Consider the following 23,805-nt stretch of genomic DNA (forward strand, 5'->3'; position numbering starts at 1 on the left):
TAATGAGAGTGTTTAATTTGGTCAACATTAAAATTAATGGCTTATTTGCTACGTGAGGTCTTTTTGATCAAATAGAAGTTTCGTAATACTTAAATTGTTACGAATGGACACGTGACATCCCGGCAATGTTGAGGAAAAAAACACTATACCGGAGTTGTCTCGCGATGGCTATGCATATTCGTGGTATGAGGCTAGCATAATTAAGAGTGTATTCATTTTTTTTTTTTATGTAACCTTTATTTAACTAGGCAAATCAGTTAAGAACAAATTCGTTTTTACACTTACGGCCAAACCCGGACGACGCTCGGCCAATTTTGCGCCGCCCTATGGGACTGCCAATCACGGCCGGATGTGATGCAGCCTGGATTCGAACACAGAACCTCCCTGCCACTGATGGGCATTGCCAGAGCGATGGGCAGCTCCCTTGTCCATGATGATAGAGTAGTTGGGTCCCATGGCATGTCCTGTCAGAGTAGCGATGGTAAACAGCTGAGGAGACACCTCACGTACCGCCTTCACTCTCATCTCACAAAGTAGGTCGACCATCAGCATCTGTGTTGCCTACAAGAACCATGCGACTCGCACTGGACACCACCAACCACGTAGCAGCCCATAGCATCTCTCGTACTTGAATATAGGCGGTTGACGTCAACAACCCTCATCGAATATTCAAAAATGATTACAATAATGCAAAGAAAGGATAGGCGGGAGCTTGACAGCCCGCGGTGCCGCTTTGTGGACAACGACTCAGATTGCTAGGGCGGAGGGACATGCATCTTGCCATTATATCCATAATATTTGCTATCTCGTCATTATATCAAAATCTCTGCCCAGGCAGAACCATTGGCAGGTCGGGCTCGAAACATAATACACTTCCGGTTGCATAAAAAAAAATTGCGGCTACTGACACAGCTGGAGTGGGGGAGGCCTTCCTCTAGTGAAAGCGAGCTACTGGGGGGAATGGGCGACGTTTGATCGGGAAAAGGTGAGTTCGACAGAGTAAAAACATTGATTTGGACACTAATCGAATATAACCTCATCGTCAAAACGTTGTTGCTGCTTGTGTCATTTGGTGAAAAAGGTTCCACTCTAGCGGCGCGCGCTAACTGTTCAACGTGGGTAACATTAGGTAACGCACACGCCTAGCACATTTTGGGGGAATTTGCCTGTTCTCTTCGATATCTGTTAAGAGCCATGGTCTCAGCCCGCACAGGTTTGTTCTGCATTACATAGCTTGCTAGCTAACGTTAGCCAAATGACGTCAATTAGACCTAGTTAGCTGGCTAACCAACATTAACTTATTTTGGATAGCCCCAAGTGTGTCAGTCTTGTGTTTTTATGCGGTAGGATGTATCCAGCTAGAAGCTAGCTAGCCTGTCAGAATTTGTTGCAGGCTGACGTTAACGTCCGTTCGGGCGGCAGCAAACTTTGCTCGACTCTAGATAGACAGACAAGGAATAATGCCTTTGCAACTTTTCGAAGCTAATGTCTATCTTGTTAGCTACTAATAATAATTATAGTTGGAGCTAACGTTTGCTCAAATCAAACTTTTTCTCAACAGAATTATCTTGTCAGTGTATCAAGATAACGCCCAGTTCATGTAGCTAACGGTAGATGACGTTACGATGTTCATTCCATTTCATTTGCATCTATCCAAAGCAATGGCACTATTGCATTATTAACGTTCGTGTTTTTGTGGAAATGGAAAGGTCGATTGCCTTTAGGTAGGTAGGTGACATTTGTGGGGAAATACTGTAGAACAAGTAACTAATAAACTAGCTATCTAGCTAAATTACTGTGTTGCAAGTAAAGTTGCCTAGTCTCCTGCATTGTCAGTTGATAGTTAGCTAGGCATTTAGCTAAATAGCATGCAAATTAGCTACAGTGATTGTAAACAAACATTGTAATAGTAATACAGAAATATAAAATGTAGGCTATTGGCTTAAAAAACACATGATGGGTCTGTGTTTTCGGTAGTCAACTTTACTTGGAGCATCTGACCTCGATAAAAGGCCAGATAAAACCACTGGTAGTCTGGTTGTATGTTGTAAAAACACTAGTTATGGACATGATGTAAGGACACAGCAGTACAAAGTGCATTGTCATCTGGGGTCATCCAGTTCACCTGAGTTCTCCTTGAATTCAAGGGTAATTATATTAACTTGTTAGACAGTACAATTGTGTGTGTCCCTTTCACTAGCTAATACACATACAGTACTTTGTCGATGACTTGGTCGAGAACCATACCACAAACTCAAAGGGCAGTGCATTGTAATAGTTTATTTATTTTCTAATGAAAGGGAAGACAGTAAAACAACACCCTAGAAGCCCATACAACCTTCTAGGGAGTTTTATTGTGCTGCAGTATTATAGGAGTTACTCAACCACTGAATATTTTCACTGAATGGCTTGTCAGACTATACAGAGACAAACCAATTAAGCCTTGTGCGTGAGTAGCATTGACTTTGCACACATTAAACCCTGCATTTATAGTCATGGTTCTCATCAGGATAAGCTTTAAAAGGTTTTAGTCTGCCTCTGCCATCAGTGTTGATTGAGCAGTACAAGGGCAAGCTGCTAGGAATAGCCAGACGAAGGTCTGGCTCTGAATAAAGCAGTAATAGCCTTGATGTGAGGTTCTCATTTTAATTCCTTTATCAAAACATATTTATTAACATTGCCTGTTTTGATATCTCAATGGTGAGTAGTTATTTAGGCTAAATATATGCTTGAAGTTGTATTGAGTCATCTGTCTTTGAGAACAGGTTAAGGAAGTTATAGTTATTACCAGTAGGCTAGTTAGCATAGTGTTGCATTTGTGCAGCTCAGCGCTCCATTTGGGTGAGTGTAAAAGAGAAGGATTTGACTTCTCTGCCCAACGACTTACAGGGAAGTCGTTTTTTGTTGTTGTACTGATTAGGCTATGACCAGCAAATAGGCCTATGCAAAGCCTGATTTCCCTTGCTAATTTTGTAATAGCCATTTTTTAATTAGGCCTTTGCTACTTGTAATTGTGCTGCAGTTATTCCACGGCAGCTTGGTTATCAGTTTCTGGTCATTGAAATGTTCTTTACCCAAAGGGACTGGCCTGAACAGAGATGATTGAATGGACATGGTACTCCCGTGTAGCTCAGTTGGTAGAGCATGGCGCTTGCAACGCCAGGGCTGTGGGTTCGATTTCCAAGGGGGACCAGTATTAATATTGATTCACTCAATACTGTAAGTCGCTCTGGGTAAGAGCATCTGCTAAATTATGTAAATGTGAAAACATTTAAATGTAATGGCTGAATGGCGTGAATAGTAGTCCATGTCAGTAATAGAAGTAAACAGAGCTTAGAGTGATGACCTGCCAATAGAACGAGGCAGGTAGTGACATCCCAAGTGGGGGTGTTATTTTCATGGTGTTGGTTACATTTTGATTAGGCTAGTAGCTAAAGGATTGTGTTGTCTTCCAGTGCTTTTTCTCCAATGCATGGGGAATTCTAATAGGCCTGCTACACAGATGATAGGAGATTATAGGCTAATGGATAATGGAACTCTCATGTCTTAATCAACCCAGAAACCCGATTTCATGTGGGTCAGTGCTACATTTATTAATTCATTCCTTGTTATTTCCAATGCTCAAATTTAAAATACATCAATGTGCTTGCATGTTATGCTGCTCACACCAGGGCAGATAAGATAATCCCCACACATTATCCCCCTCCAAATTCACAAAATACATTTTCTCAGAAGTCTCCCACTCTGCAGACTATTTGTTGCCCATCTCATATTGCTCTATCATGTCTTGCTTGGTTCGGGCTGCATGCTGTTTTGCAAAATACTGCGTATCTTGAAGTAAGCATTCTTTGCTTGTTTGCCAGTGCTGATGGGCAGGTTTTGGAGGTTGTCTTTGAAGTGTAGTCTTTTGTTCAGCCATAAGTCACAGGCCCACAATAGATTGAATCTTTCATTTTGGGCTTAATCAGACCTGCTAAACTAAAGTGAGTGTTTGTGTTTCCCATCCAGTCCATTTTAGCATTGCTTATGTGACCGGCACCCCTTTGGGTTCAGCTCAGCCACAGAGCATACATTCTTTGGCTGCCCTTCAACTTGGCTCTCAGTTCAGTTTGTAATGCATAGTGTTGGCAGAGGCCACTGATAGGTTTAATATGCACGCAATATTTGCAAGCCTCATGATGGCAGAGTGAAAATAATGTAGGACTGCACCTCCATTTTCCCTTTCGCTCCGTCTTGCTTCTTTCCCCCTCAGTCTCCTGTGCCAGGATGAGAACATATGGGTAGTGTGACAGGTGTCTTGGCAAGCCTTGGCAATTGGAGAAAGTGTTTTCGTTCTCAAACTGCTGACAGAAGATCATGCTGAATTGCCAGAGAGGCGGGCCGGGAGGGGGAGAGATGGGAGAGGGGCCGATGGATTGGGGGGAGAAATAAAATTGTACTTGTCACATGCTTCGTAAATGACAGGTGTCGACTAACAGTGAAATGCTTACTTACAGCCCTTCCCAACAATCCAGAGAGAAAGAAAATAGAAAAGTAATAACACGTAATTATAAATACACAATGAATAATGATAACTTGGCTATATATATATGGGGTACTAGTACCGAGTCAATGTGTAGAAGAGGGCAGAGCTTGAGAACGGACTCAGACAAACCAGTTTTTGTCAAATTGCTCAGGCCAAGTGGCTCAAACAGGATACATTTGAGCAATTCCATATTAAGGTCAACCTGAGCATGAAAAAGCGAACTAGCTTATTTCCTAATTAAACTACTTTCATATTTACCTTGAATGTGTATATTTTGAAGTAAAGACTACATTTGACCTTTATATTTGCCAAATTGAATGTTATTGTTACTACGAAGTAGGATACAAACTCTCAAAATAAGTATTTTCAGTAGAGGTCGACCGATTATGATTTTTCAACGCCGATACCGATTATTGGATGACCCAAAACCCCCGATACCGATTAATCTGCCGATTATTATTTTTTTTAATTAATTTGTAATAATCATAATTACAATACTGAATGAACACTTATTTTAACTTAACTACGTAACAGCCAGTGGAATCCCGTGGCGCATTATTCAAATACCTTAGAAATGCTATTACTTCAATTTCTCAAACATATGACTATTTTGCACCATTTTAAAGACAAGACTCTCGTTAATCTAACCACACTGTCCGATTTCAAAAAGGCTTTACAACGAAAGCAAAACATTAGATTATGTCAGCAGAGTACCCAGCCAGAAATAATCAGACACCCATTTTTCAAGCTAGCATATGTCACATAAACCCTAACCACAGCTAAATGCAGCACTAACCTTTGATCTTCATCAGATGACAATCTTAGGACATTATGTTATACAATACATGCATGCATATTTATATCAAAAACCAGCTTTTTACATTAGCATGTGACGTTCAGAACTAGCATACCCCCCGCAAACTTCCGGTGAATTTACTAAATTACTCACGATAAACGTTCACAAAAAGCATAACAATTATTTTAAGAATTATAGATACAGAACTCCTCTATGCACTCGCTATGTCCGATTTTAAAATAGCTTTTTGGTGAAAGCACATTTTGCAATATTCTAAGTATATAGCCCGGCATCACAGGGCTAGCTATTTAAGACACCCAGCAAGTTTAGCCCTCACAAGTCAGATTTACTATAAGAAAAATGTTATTACCTTTACTGTTCTTCGTCAGAATGCACTCCCAGGACTTCTACTTCAATAACAAATGTTGGTTTGGTTCAAAATAATCCATAGTTATGTTCAAATATCCTCTGTTTTGTTCGTGCGTTCAAGACACTATCCGAAGTGTAAAGAAGGGTGACGCGCACGACGCATTTCGTGACAAAAAAATTCGAAATATTCCATTACCGTACTTCGAAGCATGTCAACCGCTGTTTAAAATAAATTTTTATGCCATTTTTCTCGTAAAAAAGCGATAATATTCCGACCGGGAAAGCGTGTTTACGTTCAAAGAGAGAGAAAATAAAAACATGGGATCCCCTCGTGCACGAGCCTCAGTCTGATGGTCCTCTGATAGACCACTTAACCAAAGGCGCTAAAGTTTTTCAGCCTGGGGCTGGAATTACATCATTCAGCTTTTTCCCGGGTTCTGAGAGCCTATGGGAGCCGTAGGAAGTGTCACGTTACAGCAAAGATCCTACATTTTCAATAAACAGAGCCAAGAAGCCCAAGGAATGGTCAGAGAGGGTACTTCCTGTACAGAATCTTCTCAGGTTTTTGCCTGCCATATGAGTTCTGTTATACTCACAGACACCATTCAAACAGTTTTAGAAACTGTAGGGTGTTTTCTATCCAAAGCCAATAATTATATGCATATTCTAGTTTCTGGGCAGTAGTAATAACCAGATTAAATCGGGTACGTTTTTTATCCGGCCGTGTAAATACTGCCCCCTAGCCCTAACAGGTTAATTTAATACATCAATAAAATCAATTTAGCCTCAAATAAATAATGAAACATGTTCAATTTGGTTTAAATAATACAAAACAAAGTGTTGGAGAAGAAAGTAAAAGTGCAATATGTGCCATGTAAAAAAGCTAAGGTTTAAGTTCCTTGCTTAGAACATGGAAACATATGAAAGCTGGTGGTTCCTTTTTAACATGAGTCTTCAATATTCCCAGGTAAGTTTTAGGTTGTAGTTATTATAGGACTATTTCTCTCTATACGATTTGTATTTCATATACCTTTTGACTATTGGATGTTCTTATAGGCACTTTAGTATTGCCAGTGTAACAGTATAGCTTCCGTCCCTCTCCTCGCTCCTACCTGGGCTCGAACCAGGAACACATCGACAACAGCCACCCTCGAAGCAGCGTTACCCATGCAGAGGAAGGGAAACAACTACTCCAAGTCTCAGAGTGAGTGACGTTTGAAACGCTATTAGCGCGCACCCCGCTAACTAGCTAGCCATTTCACATCTGTTACACCAGCCTAATCTTGGGAGTTGACAGGCTTGAAGGGGTGGGTATAATTTGTGGAACGTTCCAACAGGAATCTGTTCCAAAAAACGTAAAGTAAAAGGTTGCCATCCAACAACGCATACAAAGTAACAACGCATACAAACCTAGCTAACTAGCTGCCGAATAGGCATCAACTCACCACGTAGCTTATTCTTAATGTTTGTCTATAGGCAACCAGAGTGAGGACAGACATTTTTCGGAATAAACGTGATGAGTGAAAAACACAATGAAATAGACCACTCACAACCCGGTATCTTATTCTGCCGCTATGCAACTTTGTATGCGTTGTTTTTTGGGCAACCTTGTTATTTCCAAAGTTTTTGGAATAGATTCCTGTTGGAACGTTCCACAAATTATACCCACCCGGTTTGAAGTCATAAACAGCTTGAAACACAGCGAAGAGCTGCTGGCAAAATGCATGAAAGTGCTGTCTGAATGAATGCTTACGAGTTATGTCAATGTTATGTCATAATTACGTAAAATTCTGTCAAATTAGTTCGCAACGAGCCAGGTGGCCCAAACTGTTGCATATACCCTGACTCTGCGTGCAATGAGCGCTAGAGATGTGACACAATTTCATGTTAGCAGGCAATATTAACTAAATATGCAGGTTTAAAAATATATACTTGTTTATTGATAAGGCATTGATGTTTATGGTTAGGTACATTGGTGCAACGACAGTGCTTTTTTTCGCAAATGCGCTTGTTAAATCAACACCCAATTGGCGAAATAGGCTATGATTCAATGATAAATTAACAGGCACCGCATCGATTATATGCAACGCAGGACACGTTAGATAAACTAGTAATATCATCAACCATGTGTACTTAACTAGTTACTATGTTAAGATTGATAGTTTTTTATAAGATAAGTTTAATGCTAGCTAGCAACTTACCTTGGCTTCTTGCTGCCCTCGCGTAACAGGTAGTCAGCCTGCCATGCAGGCTCCTCGTGCATTGGATTGGATTAGTAACCGGAAGGTTGCAAAAACGAATCCCCGAATCCCCCCTGAACAAGGCAGTTAACCCCCCGTTCCTAGGCCGTCATTGAAAATAAGAATGGGTTCTTAATCTGACTTGCCTACTTAAATAAAGGTGTTAAAAAAAGAAAACAAACAATCGGCAAATCGGTGGCCAAAAATACTGATTACCGATTGTTAGGAAATCTTGAAATCGGCCCCAATTAATCGGCCATTCCGATTAATCGGCCGACCTCTAATTTTCAGTACTCGTTCTAAGCATAACGGATGTGACCATTATGGACGCTTCATAACTTGATCAATTACTCACTAGTCAGCAACACTGCATAACACGATCATGTTAGAATGTTCATGCCCTTCCTACTGCTTCCAGTGTGTTTACGTTTGCAAACAAGCTAGTGGACAATCTTTATCTGTGTGTGTGATCTGTTTCGCATGTACTCACGTTCTCATATGAACTGCAATCATGCGTTCTGCTAACTGGAGCATTGCATGTGATCACATGGCATAATAAAGTCTTAAATTCATAAACATAATAAAGGTCTTAAAAATCCATGACAAAGATTCACCGGTCATGCTGAGTTTGTTTACTTCCTTGAGTATCTACGGGTACCCCCCCCCCAGTGACAATATTGATCTGTATCTGTGTAGTCTGCAATGCGCATGCTTGTGAACTGCAGCTGTCAAGTCTCAGAATCTCTACGAAAGTGCAAACCCTGTGCCACTGGTAGATTATTATAATAATGATTTTTATTTGTTTTACCATTTCAGTAAGGAAAATGAAGAAGTTAACCCTTCAGAGGAAAGGTGATATAGTAGGGATAAGTGAGGAATGAGTCCAGCTAGCTCAAATACCAGGGAATGAAATGGGTGTATCAATCCTTGAGTCTAGGGTTAGAGGTGTACACTGAGTCTACAAAACATTAAGAACACTTGTTCTTTCCATGTCTTACACTGGTCAGGTGTAAGCCATGATCCCTTATTGATGTCACTTGTTAAATTCACTTCAAATCAGTGTAGATGAAGGGGAGGAGACGAGTTAAAGATAGGATGCACTGATATTACATTTTGGCCGATTCTGATATTGTTTTCTTTGGCAAGGAAAAACAAAGTGTCATATGTTCGGTCCCGTGTGGCTCAGTTGGTAGAGCATGGTGTTTGCAACGCCAGGGTTGTGGGTTCGATTCCCACGGGGGACCAGTACGGAGAAAAAATGTAGGAAATGTATGCATTCACTACTGTAAGTCGCTCTGGATAAGAGCGTCTGCTAAATGACTAAAATGTAAATGTATATGTTCAGTTAGGAACAGATTGTTTAATAACTTGTAAATGAGAAAAATTACACATCCATGAATGTATTTTATCGCACAACAGGTCTTCATGACACAAATATTTTAGCTGCCCCGCATTACAAAGATGGTTAAGTTGTTGGTGGCTCTTCTTACTATCTAATCTTGACTGTATGTAGAAACTTAAACATGCTTTGAAAGAAATATTGGTTTAAACTAAAATGCAGTTCATCATTTTTGCTTTGACTGCTTGAAAAAATTACTGTCTCTAGTACAGGTCGACCGATTTAATCGGAATGTCCGATTTAATTAGGGCCGATTTTCAAGTTTTCATAACAATCGGTATTTTTGGCCACCGATTATTTTTGTAACTTTTTTTTTTAACACCTTTATTTAACTAGGCAAGTCAGATTAAGAACACATTCTTATTTTCAATGACGGCCTAGGAACGGGGGTTAACTGCCTTGTTCAGGGGGGATTCGGGGATTCGTTTTTGCAACCTTCTGGTTACTAGTCCAATGCTCTAACCACCTGCCTTACATTGCACTCCACGAGGAGCCTGCATGGCAGGCTGACTACCTGTTACGCGAGGGCAGCAAGAAGCCAAGGTAAGTTGCTAGCTAGCATTAAACTTATCTTATAAAAAACTATCAATCTTAACATAATCACTAGTTAACTACACATGGTTGATGATATTACTAGTTTATCTAACGTGTCCTGCGTTGCATATAATCAATGCGGGGCCTGTTAATTTCTTATCGAATCACAGCCTACTTCGACAAACGGGTGTTGATTTAACAAGCGCATTTGTGAAAAAAGCACTGTCGTTGCACCAATGTACCTAACCATAAACATCAATGCCTTTCTTTAAAATCAATACACGAGTATATATTTTTAACCCTGCATATTTAGTTAATATTGCCTGCTAACATGAAATTGTGTCACTGCTCTTGCGTTCATTGCCTGGCTTGTTGCGAACTAATTTGCCAGAATTTTACATAATTATGACGTAACATTGAAGGTTGTGCAATGTAACAGGAATATTTAGACTTAGGGATGCCACCCGTTAGATAAAATACGGACCGGTTCCGTATTTCACTGAAAGAAAAAAAACTTGTTTTCGAGATGATAGTTTCCCGATTCCACCATATGACCAAAGGCTCGTATTTCTTTGTGTTTTATTATATTATAATTAAGTCTATGATTTGATAGAGCAGTCTGACTGAGCACCAGCAGGCTCGTAAGCATTCATTCAAACAGCACTTTCGTGCGTTTTGCCAGTAGCTGTTCGCAATGCATTGCGCTGTTTATGACTTCAAGCCTGTCAACTCCCAAGATTAGGCTGGTGTAACCGATGTGAAATGGCTAGCTAGTTAGCGTGTGCGCGCTAATAGCGTTTCAAACGTCACTCGCTCTGAGACTTGGAGTAGTTGTTCCCCTTGCTCTGCATGGGTAACGCTGCTTCGAGGGTGGCTTTTGTCGATGTGTTCCTGGTTCGAGCCCAGGTAGGAGCGAGGAGAGGGACGGAAGCTATACTGTTACACTGGCAATACTAAAGTGCCTATAAGAACATCCAATAGTCAAAAGGTATATGAAATACAAATCGTATAGAGAGAAATAGTCCTATAATTCCTATAATAACTACAACCTAAAACTTCTTACCTGGGAATATTGAAGACTCATGTTAAAAGGAACCACCAGCTTTCATATGTTCCCATGTTCTGAGCAAGGCACTTAAACGTTAGCTTTCTTACATGGCACATATTGCACTTTTACTTTCTTCTCCAACACATTATTTAAACCAAATTGAACATGTTTCATTATTTATTTGAGGCTAAATTGATTTTATTTATGTATTAAATTAAGTTAAAATAAGTGTTCATTCAGTATTGTTGTAATTGTCATTATTACAAATAAATGTAAAAAAATCGGCCGATTTAATTGGTATCAGCTTTTTCTGTCCCTCCAATAATCGGTATCGGCGTTGAAAAATCATAATCGCTCGACCTCTAGTCTCCAGGCTGTCATGAACTGCTATAAATGGCACAACTTAAACTTTTCAAATGTGCTCAACTGACTTGACTAGTAAAATGAGAGCAAATTTACAACAGCTCATCTTTCATTTAGGAATAAAAAATAAAAAAAACACAACTGCTTTGTTTTTAAATTAATTGAAAATCTTGACCTATATCTGCCATGAATGAACAATAGAAAAGCCATTGGTCTTAGTAAAATTGTTTCCAGTGACTCTAGATGGCTGGGTTACAATATGACTGCCCATTTACAGTTTTAACATTTGGGAGAAGTTTTTCTTCACATAGAAGACTTGCTCTGCTTTGTCACGAGAGTCTGTTTCTTTTTTTCTTCAATGTTTGAAGCAGCACTGAAAAGGCGCTCACTGTCCACACTAGTACATAGAGCACCAAGATACTTGCATTTCCATCTTGTCTGTAACGTTTCACGTAAACCCCGTTTCTTGTCTGCATCAAAGTAGCGGTCCTTGTTCCTAGCATCGAGCATGGTGACGACACAGTATAGAGGCTCAGAGAATACCACCGAATCGCATGTTCACAGCGTCAAGTAGAGTACTTTTGCAAGTTTTAACCCCGCAGTCTGTGTTGGAAGTTTTGTTGATCAGGCATTTTAATGCCATGACAGAGGGTATCACGTCTGCTGTAGACGCAGTTGAAGAGCTTATTTCTCTAGTCAGTTGTTTGAATGGAGCTAGGAGTGTGTTCATGTTTTCAGTGAGTGCACTGGTTTGTACTGATTTGTTTTAGGTAGCTCATAGTCAGCTGCGTACACGCCAAGCACTCATTTTTGTTCCAGCAGGCTCTCCATCATGTAAAAAGTACTGTTCCTTCTGGTGGAAACGTCTTGCTTAAGCCTTTTCGTTTTCACTCCAAGCTGCTCCTGTATTGCTTGCAGGTGGCTGTATGCTAGCTGTGAGTGTTTAAAATGACCCACTATCTTCCTACCTGTTGCCACTGTGTCAGATATGCTGTGTTGGGCCAAAAGACCTTCGTTCACAACATGTCTGCCATGCATGGAAAACTGGCGACTCCGCATTCTTCAAAAGCCTTTGTCATGTTACGTGCATTATCACGTAGCACATCGTGTACTTTGTTCTTGGGGACTTGCAACTTAATTAGGAAGGTGTTCCTAATGTTTGGTATACTCAGTGTGTATATATATACAGGCAGTTTGTGGGATTGGTAACAGATAAAGACTGACTCTGATGCTGTTGAAATGCAGTTCTTGAGGAGAAACGACCACACAGGATTTGTGGACATCTTGCCAGCCAAGGATGACAAGGCTTGGGTGGCTGCAGGTCAAGTTGTCCAGTCCCTGTGTCCTTTTGTGGACAACGGGGAGGGGGTATCATAGAGCCTATGCTGGCAGATTAAAGGGTGTGAGATTAACACAAAGCATGAGTTTATAAAAAAAACTTTTGAGTTTTTGTATGTTTATTCTGTTACTCAATAGGTGATTTGACAACATTTTTGAATCAAACATTCATGATCTAGAATGAAATTACTAAAACTTTGTACAGTGTCATTTGCGGTCTGTCTTTTGGGACCCTGTTACATCCATAGCGCACAATGTCACATCCATAACATTTCTCTAGTGTTATTGTGAAAATGCAAATATTTCTATAATTGTTGAGGTATGCAGCACTCTAATTCAGAATGAAAGTAGAGTTTTTCCAAATAAAGAATTCTGAATGCATTTTCTAGCACATTTGTGCATTTATGGTTGCTTAAGATGGGACACATTAGTGCGCTTTGATAACCTGTATCTTGAATAGTTATTGCATAGGCTATTTCTTTAATATATAAACAGTTATTTTGCACAGCGTCACATCCATAACAGAGAATCTTCTATGCATAACGGTACATTTTCCTCTCTAAAGTATATGTGACAATTTTTTATATTTTCATCATTGTTGTTTTTGTGTGTAGCCAAGCCATACTTTCAAAGTGGCTATTAATATTTTACCCTAAGACTTTGAGATTGACTTTAGCTGGTGTGTCCATTCTCCCCAAAATGGCTGTCCATTTCCCTCACATACATAACGTAAGTTTTGTTGTTCCGTTACTTCAAAGTGGCATTACTTAGAATTTTGTAGTTTTGTCTACGCTTCCCCTATAGGGTTCTACAAATGTATCACAGAATTGATAGACATTTTGTTTCTCATTCTGTGTGGAAATGTCACATCCATAACACTGGATTTCCCATTTGCCTCATGGCATTGGTAATTACGGTGCCCTGGCCTGCATTTTTAACCCTCAGAGAGTGGTTAAGGTAGTTCCATCTATGTTGTAGGGTACAGCATTTTTCTTTTGATCTCCTTAACAAAGCAGTGTTCAGTCCTACTCTGGGTGTGACGAAGTGACTTTCTGACATTTACAGCTAGGCTGGGCTGGCTACCACTTTCTTGCCAAATAACCAGATTTCGTCTTTCTTTGCCAAAACGCATAAAACAACATGCTAGTGTAATTAAAATGCGGAAATGCTTTTAGAATACATTCTATTCCACATGGAGGACTACAGTTCTTGTCATATTCCTTCTAATGATTCATTTCAAATTGTGTTAGACAGTGCTGCAGCATGGTAGTCTATCTGTTCTGACCTCCAACGTTTAAGGGCCTGCTTTGTTCGTGCTGTGAGGATTTTCACTCCAGATGAAACATCTGCTTGTATTTTTTTGTTGTCGTTAGTTGTTTTTCCGTGGTGCATATTGCTTGTTTTCTGAGTGCTTTTGTGCGTTTAACTTGTGCACTCCCAACACTAAAGACATCCTGAAATGGGTGGAATGAATATGCTCTTGCACGCCATCTCCGAACTTGGATGAGGCTGCAGTTATCCCTACAGTCGTTCCTTTGGCAAATTACTGTGAAATTGCCCAGCTGCTGAATGGATCTTATTTCAAGTCCAGATTTCCAAATTGTTCTCTCATGAGAGTCAGTCGGGTCAATGCTGAACTAGGCTTTGACTGTCAATGCCTATTACTGCAATATGTCAGATGCACTAAATTTTTGCGCAGGTGATTCTTATCTGAATAAACGCTATATATATATATATATATTTTAAGCTTTTTCTGGCAAAGAATGAGAGGTTAGTCTAACTTGTACTGGCCATTTTGAAAGCATACAGTATTTTCTCAGGCCAGTGTGAATGTGAAATTCTATTGGCTGTAGCCAGGTTTCTTAGTGTTGGCATATTTCTGGCACAGACAGCCAAAGTTTGCTCATAAAGCATGCTTGTTGCTATTTGGCTGTTGTGGCACACCATGACTGTATTTGTAAAATATCTAAAATGAACCTCAATGTTAACTGTCAATGTTCTTTTGTATATTTTGTATGTGAAAATGAAACTTGAAATACACTAGTCACTAAACTTTGACTGCATGCAGGTGTTCTCAGATATATCCTGATTCTTAGTCCTAATGATTGTTTCATTTTCTGTTTCTGCCAGGTTGTCTACAAACTGGAAAGCCATATCCAAGAGATGGATGACGGCAGCGCCTACATAGAGTTTGACGTGCCAGAGTTCAGCAACACCGTCCTCAACCAGCTCAACGACTTGCGTCTGCAGGGGAAGCTATGTGACATTATCGTTCACATCCAGGGCCAGCCGTTCCGGGCCCACAAGGCCGTGCTGGCGGCCAGCTCGCCGTACTTCCGTGACCACTCAGCCCTGGGAACCATGAGCGGCCTGTCCATCTCCGTCATCAAGAACCCTGAGGTGTTTGAGCAGCTGCTGGCCTTCTGCTACACTGGCCGCATGTCCCTGCAGCTCAAAGATGTCATCAGCTTCCTCACAGCAGCCAGCTTCCTGCAGATGCAGGCCGTCATCGACAAGTGCACCCAGATCCTGGAGGGAATCCACTCCAAGATCAGCAGCGCCACCAGCCCAGACAAGGAAGGCTCCCAGGCCAGCCGCAACGGTGTCAAAGACAGCAGCCTTTTCATCAACCCTACACAGATCTCCCCCCCGTACTACTCCAGACACAGCATAGAGGCCCGCTCTGAGCTAGCAGCAGGGAAAGGCCATGGCAGGGTGCGGCACCAGGAGGAGGGCCAGTCAGACCGAGGCAGCAGTGACGGCGTGTCAGAGCAGGAGGCAGCCATGGAGGGAGAGACTGAGCAGGTGGAGCTGATTGGGAAGGATGGCCAGGTGACAGACGTGCATGTGAAGCTGGAAAAGACGGACCGGCCCAGCTACTCCGACAGCTCCTCGGCAGGCGACGATGGCTACCACACAGAGCTGGTGGATGGAGAGCAGGTGCTGGCTGTCAGTGTGGGCTCCTATGGTCCTGTCATCCATGCAGCTGGCTACACTTATTCAGGCCTGTCATCTCCCTGCTTCGTGAGCCTCAGCAGCTCCAGCCCCTCCCGCTCCATGCTCAGTGGCTTCAGGGGCGGCCGGGCCAGAGCCAAGCGCCCACCTGTAGCCGTCCCAGCAGAGATCCTGAGTCAGATCAAACCAGGAAACGCAGAGGACAGCAGCGAAGCAGTGTTGGGTCAAGCAGGCTTTGAGAATGACGTCCAGGAACGGAGTCTGCGCAGCCAGTGGTACCCCTACAATGAGAGGCTTCTCTGCATCTACTGCGGCAAGTCCTTTAATCAGAAGGGCAGCCTGGACCGCCACATGCGCCTGCACATGGGAATCACACCCTTCGTCTGCAAGTTCTGCGGCAAGAAGTACACTCGCAAGGACCAGTTGGAGTACCACATCCGCGGCCACACGGACAACAAGCCCTTCCACTGTCAGATCTGTGGCAAGTGCTTCCCTTTCCAGGGAACCCTCAACCAGCACTTGAGGAAGAAGCACTTGGGGGCCACAGAGGGCACCAATCACATGGACTCTCCAGAGAGGACGGAGGGGAGCTCTGTTCAGAAAGACCCAGAGGATGCCTCTGAGAGGATGGCCTTTGAGACGCAGTATGCTGAGGAGGCTCCGGCAACCGACATGGAGGAGAGCTCAAAGTGTAGCCCTGAGGAAGCCCAGGCGTCCAGGTGTGATTTTTAGGCCCCTGTTCTGGTTGAGGAAGCTTTAACATGTTTTTTATGTTTAGGATTTCTTTTGGAAGCGGCTCCTTCAAATGTTGAACCTACCTTGTACTTTCAGGTTTTCTGCCTGTCCATTTTTAGTGAAAGTAGAAACATAGAAGAAGAGAAGAAAAGGGTGCTTTTTAAAAATAGATTATTTCAAAAGGAAGGCAAATCAACTTGCTATTGATAAGGTGGCCTCAATAATCAAGGCCTCCTTGTTGTTTTTGTTTTCTCTTTAATCTTTCCATGTTTTTTAAACATATTTACAGAGTAATATAGGCATGTTGCAATAATTGATAATATGAAAGCTCTGCTGCTTGTCACAAGTTTTTACCTGACCTGTTTTTGCACATGTGGCCGAAGGTGGTCACTTTACTCACAAGGAATTATTTTTCTGCAAGTGCAAAGCTTCATGTGACATATCTGTTCAATACCTCATGATACAACTACATACTCATAACAGACAGTATTTTATGAAACTCCACCAGGTTCTACCTCATAGCTAAGAACCTAACAGGAACAGAAGTGTTTTCCATTTAAAAAAACAAACAGTTTTGTTTTAGAGTCTGTGTTATATTTGCCAAACTCTTAAGCAGAACAATCCTCAGTCTCAACACAAAGCCTTGATACTGTAGACTAATGTTCCTTGCTGGTTGCATGAACTCTGGACCTTGTCCATCAGTTCATGGTCAACAAGGATGTAATGTGGTCGAAGAAAGGAGTTGCTATATTTAAGCAATAAGACCCGAGGAGGTGGGGTATAAGGTCAGTATACCACGGTTAAGTGCTCTTCTTACGCACGACGCAACGCGAGTATATTGGCCATATACCACAAACCCTTGAGGTGCCTTGTTGCTATGATAAACTGCTTACCAATGTAATTAGAACATTTACAAATATTTTAGGGGTCATACCCATGGTATATGGTCTGATATACCATAGCTTTCAGCAAATCGGCATTCAGGGCTCAAACCATCCAGTTTATAATGGTGTATAAGAAATATTAAGTATGTTGTGTGTTTGCATTGAGCAAGCTCAAGGACAGTGGATAGAGTACAATAATAGAACACAATACATTACATGATTTCCACTGTCTATAGCCAAGATCTATAGAGACAGCAGATTCCACTTATCTGGCTCTTTTTTACCCAGTGAAGGTCACATGCAGTTGGCCACGGTGTGTTTTACAGATGTGATTCTATCTATTAATTGACATGGGATCAATGATTGAGCCTGACACAGTGAAGTCATTGGAGTGTCTTCCATTCTGATGGTGTTTAGTTCATTATTCTCAACCTGTTTATGTGGATCTGTTTTTTAATCTGTGTGGAGATGATGCTCAGTGCAGAGTTTCCCTCATTAGCTTGACACAGCAGGCGCAGCGCTGCCCTGGATCTGTGCATAGAATCAATATGCTCATAGTATGCAAACAGGGAGAAGAAGGGAATATCCGCCATCTTGTCATGGCATTTCTCTGTTCACTCCATTTCATGACAACTCTTGTTCTGCTCTCTTGTTTTCATTTACTGTTTCTGCCCCTGATCAGACGTAACTGTTGAGATGAGGGGATAAAATGGGAAAGTACGTAGTCTCATTGATGCTTCATTAGAAATTAAGAGTTTGATGGACAGAGGGTAGAGGGTTGTGAACCAAAGTAATGGTGCACTTTTTGTAAGTACAATAGTGGCAGTTAGGCCTATGTTAATTTTTAAATGTTTTTAAGAGCAGTGGTGACTGGTGACCATCAGTTTATTTTGTTAAAAAAAAGACTAAGTCCAATGATCAAATTAGAACTGCATCAGTCAGTGTAAGTCCATTTGACAACAGATTGGTAGCTAGCCTTTTCAGCGTTATTTGGTAAATAATAATGAAAGGGCACTGCTGGCATCGGTGATGGTGCTCTGCTTGTTTAGAGATTAGCTGGGCTCTCAGGGCTCAGCAGTTGGATGAATGTCATTTGACCACATTTCACAACTTCTGTTAAAGATTCCATTTTTCACATCGTCATAAGTCACTAATGCACACAATATGGTTGGGATGGGAGGTAGGCTATGTTTGTCAGATGTATATTGCATTACATGGCTAAGCATTGCAATGCACAATGCCATGGCATAGTTTAGGTGGCGAACGGGATTTCAATATTGGGTGAAAATGCTTCTAAGTGCAGTAGTTTTTAATAATATGGGCCTAAATTCTGATAATTATTGCTCTAACGTCCTAGCCCAGATCAAGCTCTTTATTTGGTAGATGCGGTTAAGATCAGGTGGAAAGCTGATCCTTTAAAAGCACTTTTTGGCGACAGTAATTTTGCTCCATTACCCCTCAGCTTACTGACTTGCTATTTCAGCAGTGAGTTGCCTTCCTTGTATCCTGTTATCTTTTAGTTTTTACACATGAACACACAAAACCATAATTACAGTATTGCAAGGAGCTAGCAGGCTCACTATTTAGAGAGAAATGTCCTGAAAAGCCCGGAGGTCCAGATGGGTGCGGGCAAGATAATTTCCTCTTCATTTAATGTAGCAACACCATTTACTATGCCTGTTTGTTATTTTTTGGGTTGTTTTCTGCATCTTTTTTTTTTTATCACATTACCAACCCCTTGCTTTTGGCGGAACTTGGTTTCATTATTTTGCTGTGATTTTGTTTTCATATTGGTATTGTGCAGTTTTGTATGTATTTCCATATTGTGTAACGTTAGGTCACTAATGCAGTCTTTTCTCCACTGAATGCTCACTACACAGGTGGTTGGCTCATTGTTTTACCAGATGCTGTTGGAAACTGTTCCGTTTACAACCAAAAGGACCCTTCTGTGATTCAGGGAGTTATCTGATTCACTGTCTCCATGTCTTGTTGCTGATCAGTGACAGGCCTTCCCTTTTTGTTTTATTTTTGTATTTCTCCATCAACAGAACATATGCTTGACAGTGTTGTCCAAAGTCAGCCACAATCTATTTTTTTTCTGTCAGAATGCCTGCTAGGCTAAGTCTTGGATATTTATGTTATGTTCTGTGTGGTAATGCACTCTGCACATTTGCAGAACCATCTCTGTAAAGTCTTAACCCTGCTCTTATTGAATCTGTCCCTCTGTCCCCCTACTGATTTAGAATGGGGAATCGACACTGAACAAAGTTATAAATGCAACAATTTTTTTGATTTTACTGAGTTACAGTTCATATAAGGAAATCAGTCAATTTAAATAGTCATTAGACCCTAATCTATGGATTTCACATGACTGGTAATACAGATATGCATCTGTTGGTCACAAATACCTTAACAAAAAGGGTAGGGACGTGGATCAGAACCAATCCGTTTCTGGTGTGACCACCGTTTTGCCTCGTGTAGTGTGACAAATCTCCTTCGCATAGAGTTGATCAGGCTGTTGATTGTGGCATGTGGAAATTTTTTCCCACTCTTCTTCAGTGGCTGTGCGAAGTTGCTGGAATTTCCGGGAACTGGAACACGCTGTCGTACACGTCGATCCAGAGTATCCCAAACATGCTCAATGGGTGACATGTCTGGTGAGGTAATGGAAGAACTGGGACATTTTCAGCTTCCAAGAATTATGTACAGCACCACTATGGGCCTCAGTATTTAAGCATGTTATCTCTGTGCATTCAAATTGCCATTGATAAAATGCAATTGCCTTTGTTGTCCTTAGCTTGTCTGCCAATACCGTAACCCCACCCCCACCACGGTACACTCTGTTCACCAAGTTGATATCAGCAAACCGCTGGCCCACACGACACCATGCACGCGGTCTGCAATCAGCCCGGTACAGTTGAAACTGGGATTCTTCCGTGAAGAGCACACTACTCCAGCGTGCCAATCAATGGTCATCGAAGGTAAGCATTTGCTCACTGAAGTCGGTTACGACGCAGAACTGCAGTCAGGTCAAGATCCTGGTGAGGACGCACATGAGCTTCCCTGGGACGGTTTCTGCAGATATGTTTCGCTTTTGCAAACCCACAGTTTCATCAGATTTCCTGGTGGCTGGTCTCAGACGATCCCGCAGGTGAAGATGCCGGCTGTAGATGTCCTGGGCTGGCGTGGTTACACGTGGTCTGGGTTGTGAGGCCGGTTGCATGTACTGCCAAATTCTCTAAAAGGACAGAGGCAGCTTACGATAGAGAATTAACATTGAATTCTCTGACAACGGCTCTAGTGGACATTCCTGCAGTCAGTATGCCAGTTGCACGGTCCATCAACTTGAGACGTGGCATTGTGTTGTGACACAGCTGTACATTTTAGTGGCTTTTTATTGTTCGCAGCACAAGGTGCACCTGTGTAATGATCATGCTGTTTAATCAGCTTTTTGATATGCCACACCTGTCAGGTGGATGGATTATCTTGGCAAATGAGAAATTCTCACCAACAGGGATGTAAACAAATTTGTGCACATAAACACAAAAAGCTTTTTTTTTTCTTTTTTTTTTTAATGGGAAATTTCTGCGGTCTTTTATTTTATCTCATGGAACATGGGACCAACACTTTACATGTTGCATTTATATTTTTGTTCAGTATACCATGTAAAAATATGGTCCTTAATAGGTTATTGTGCCAGGAGTCAAATCGAAGATATCCCAGTAGATAATTCTCCAAAGGTATGTCTATACATTTGGCTGATGAGGCATGATGAGTATTCTAGATAATACTTTTTTTTCCCAGTTCTTTGCTATTTCCAACTGATCTTGTTACAACACAATGCAGTTGAATCCCACACAGGATGTTGCCAGATATGATAGTCATATCATGAAAGAAATGTATGAAGCCATAAGTACTAAAATTGAGATTGTTTCATTGTCATTTTAAGATGCCAACCATACAAATCCTAGAAATATTTTAAAGAAAAATAAGCTTTTGAATCTTGATCTGTGCCTTGCCATACAAACTAACTGTATATCCCTGTGGATATAAAGCATCTGACACTTTCAGTAGACATTTGTTTTGTGCCTGCCTTCAATGGAAAGAATAAAAGGATCGAGGACAAGGTATATCTATTGATAAAGTACTGTTGATTTTCTTCGGATTTAAAAAAAAAAAATGTTATCGTTTATGCAAAAATTAAATGTCTACAAGGGAATAGGCACAGAATCATGTCTGAGATACATGCCCATGTTGCTCTCTTAAGTTAGCAGGGTAAAGGGCACCTCGTTTTTCAGTCAGCCATACCATTTCCTTGTCATCAGACCCTTTTTGATACTTGTATCCATTTGATAATGTGATGGATTGTGTTTTGTTATATCGTGACTTGCATGGCATCTAATCACAGTCATGAGCTGTTCAGTTCCTCTCTGCAGAGGCTATTTTGTATGTGTACTGTATCCTTTCTGTTAGCACTGAGGACAATCTAAGATCTCCTTCAGTCTCAGAGAGAGGAGAGTACAGCTAGACTCTTCCCTCTCAAGATTAATTTTGTTACATCTGGCCAGGGGGACAGCTTGTTGAGAATGAGCAGGTAAAAAAAAAAGTGCAAACGTGCTCGGTTATAGCTGTATTGCACATCACTCACCCACAAAATTGTTTAGAAATGCTGATGGCAGTTTTTGGAACTTAACATTAGTTCTTGTTTTTGTCTCATCTGGCATGTACTTAGAAATAGCATAACCTGTCTTTGATACATTCATGTTCCAGAGGGATATATCATCCTAGTCTCCCCTTTTTAAGGGATTGCTTTATCTTTAGGGACCTTTTTTTCCCCCCTTAAATGGTGCTTTTAGTCTGGTCAGGTTATTTATGGATTTTTATATACAAAAGACTATATACATGCATATATATACATTATAGGGGGATGGAGGGGTAATTTTGTTTAAATGCTTTTATAAACTTAAGTTACTAATGCCACAACACTCACCAACCAACTGAACCTGACACTTGTTTGCATTCACTCTGTTTGTTCAAAACTATTCATATTAAAGGCAGGGGGAGTGATATTTGTGGGCCAGAAGTGTTTACAGGGAAGGCTGTTGGACTACTTTTTGAATTTGCAGCTCGTTCGATTACTTTTTTAAAAACTGATTAACTTCAGGTAGTTTATGAACACTGATATAGATTTCCATAGCTTCTCAGCCTTTCTCCACTGTGTAATATACAAAAGCAATAACCTTTTTTTAAAGGGGATATATTGGTATCAATGAGACTAATCTAGTTCTTGGCCTTTCACTTCTCAAACAAATTCTGAATGTCAGGGAGCTGTAGAACTAAAGTAGGTCGAGGACAATTTGATATAGATTTATTTTTATATATTTTGTGAATCTTTGGACCGGTTAGGTGAAAATGCTCATTAGTTGAGACTGGTATTGCTGGTCTTTTAAGTAGGCATCCAAAGCCTAAAACTATCAGTGAACTGAAATGCAAAGCAAAACATGTGATTCCGTCAAACCCCAAGGGCACTGGTTTTAAAGTTGCACCTCCGTCTGTGTCAAATACTGAAAGGGATTTTGGGCTGCACAGCCACATAGTGGGAGTGGCAATCTGTTTTCATGCTAAAATTTCAAGGTCTTCCCTTTCCCCTCGAGTACTGAGACTATAGTTTTAGCGGGTCAGAGTGGAAGTGGTCAGTGCTGCTTTAATTAAATGTTTAGACTGACCTGTTTCATTCTCTTTGATGTGAAACTCCTTGGTCTCTGACATTCTGTGCTATCTGGTTAAGTATGTGGTCATATGGCAAAAAACGAAGTAGAACTCAGGGTTTATACTAGTGTTATAAAGTGGTCACTCTGGGCATACAGCTCGTGTGTAGAATTCAACGTGCACTTATCTTCAGGTGGGGAAACAAATCCTCATTCAGTGGTTCCCAAACATTCTGCCTCAAGGGTCTCACTGAACCCATGTTTTCCATTCCCGCTCTGCATGCATGTGACGAGCTTCAATGCTGAGGAACAGGGGAGACCTTTTAGTTTGGCCCATTGTCTGTCCACCTGCCTCTAGTCCATTCTACATACAACCACACAACCCAACTGTGAACCTCAACTCTACTGTTTTGTACAATGATGAAGTAAATGAAGCTAGCTAGAGCGGATGCTTTAACTGTTAACTTGCCATTTCTGAATTTATTTTATAGCATGAAAAATATATTTATTCAAATTATATTTTACTCATGATCATTCTGTGCTGCTTTATTTTGTTTCTTAAGCTTGTAAATTGCTTTTTTTATGATACTATGAAATGTCAATAGAAAATGTGTTTTTATTTGTAAAATAAAGATGCTCATTTGGCACTCTCTTGTCCAGTAATTTGATTGTACTAAAGGTGGAGGCGAGCACATTGTAGGTGAGATTGTTGGATGCAGAAACTGCAGATACGACCTGGCCAGCAGAGGGACATCACACACTCATTTGCTGCTGCTACTGTTTATTTTACTCTTACCTATCCTGATGTATAGTCACTTTACCCTGCCTTCGTGTACATATCTACATCAACTACCTCGTACCTCTGCAGTTTGATATGGTACTGGTACTCCCTGAATATAACTCCATTCTTG

General features: G+C 41.0%; 1 protein-coding gene across 2 annotated transcripts; it reads left to right on the plus strand.

Moving 5' to 3' along the window:
- The first annotated feature begins 401 nt into the window (after positions 1 to 401).
- On the plus strand, positions 402 to 23,541 carry LOC106585539 (zinc finger and BTB domain-containing protein 34). Of its 2 annotated transcripts, none has more exons than XM_014171859.2 (2): positions 402 to 533; positions 14,743 to 23,541. In XM_014171859.2, the coding sequence occupies exon 2, from the start codon at positions 14,776 to 14,778 to the stop codon at positions 16,297 to 16,299; it is 1,524 nt and encodes a 507-aa protein (XP_014027334.1). In that variant the 5' UTR covers positions 402 to 533; positions 14,743 to 14,775; the 3' UTR covers positions 16,300 to 23,541. The 2 variants fall into 2 exon arrangements, with proteins under 2 accessions (XP_014027334.1, XP_014027333.1); XM_014171858.2 differs by lacking the exon at positions 402 to 533 and adding an exon at positions 551 to 985.
- The last annotated feature ends 264 nt before the right edge of the window (positions 23,542 to 23,805 follow it).

Source organism: Salmo salar, chromosome ssa24, assembly GCF_905237065.1.
Source record: "Salmo salar chromosome ssa24, Ssal_v3.1, whole genome shotgun sequence".
Classification (NCBI taxonomy): domain Eukaryota; kingdom Metazoa; phylum Chordata; class Actinopteri; order Salmoniformes; family Salmonidae; genus Salmo; species Salmo salar.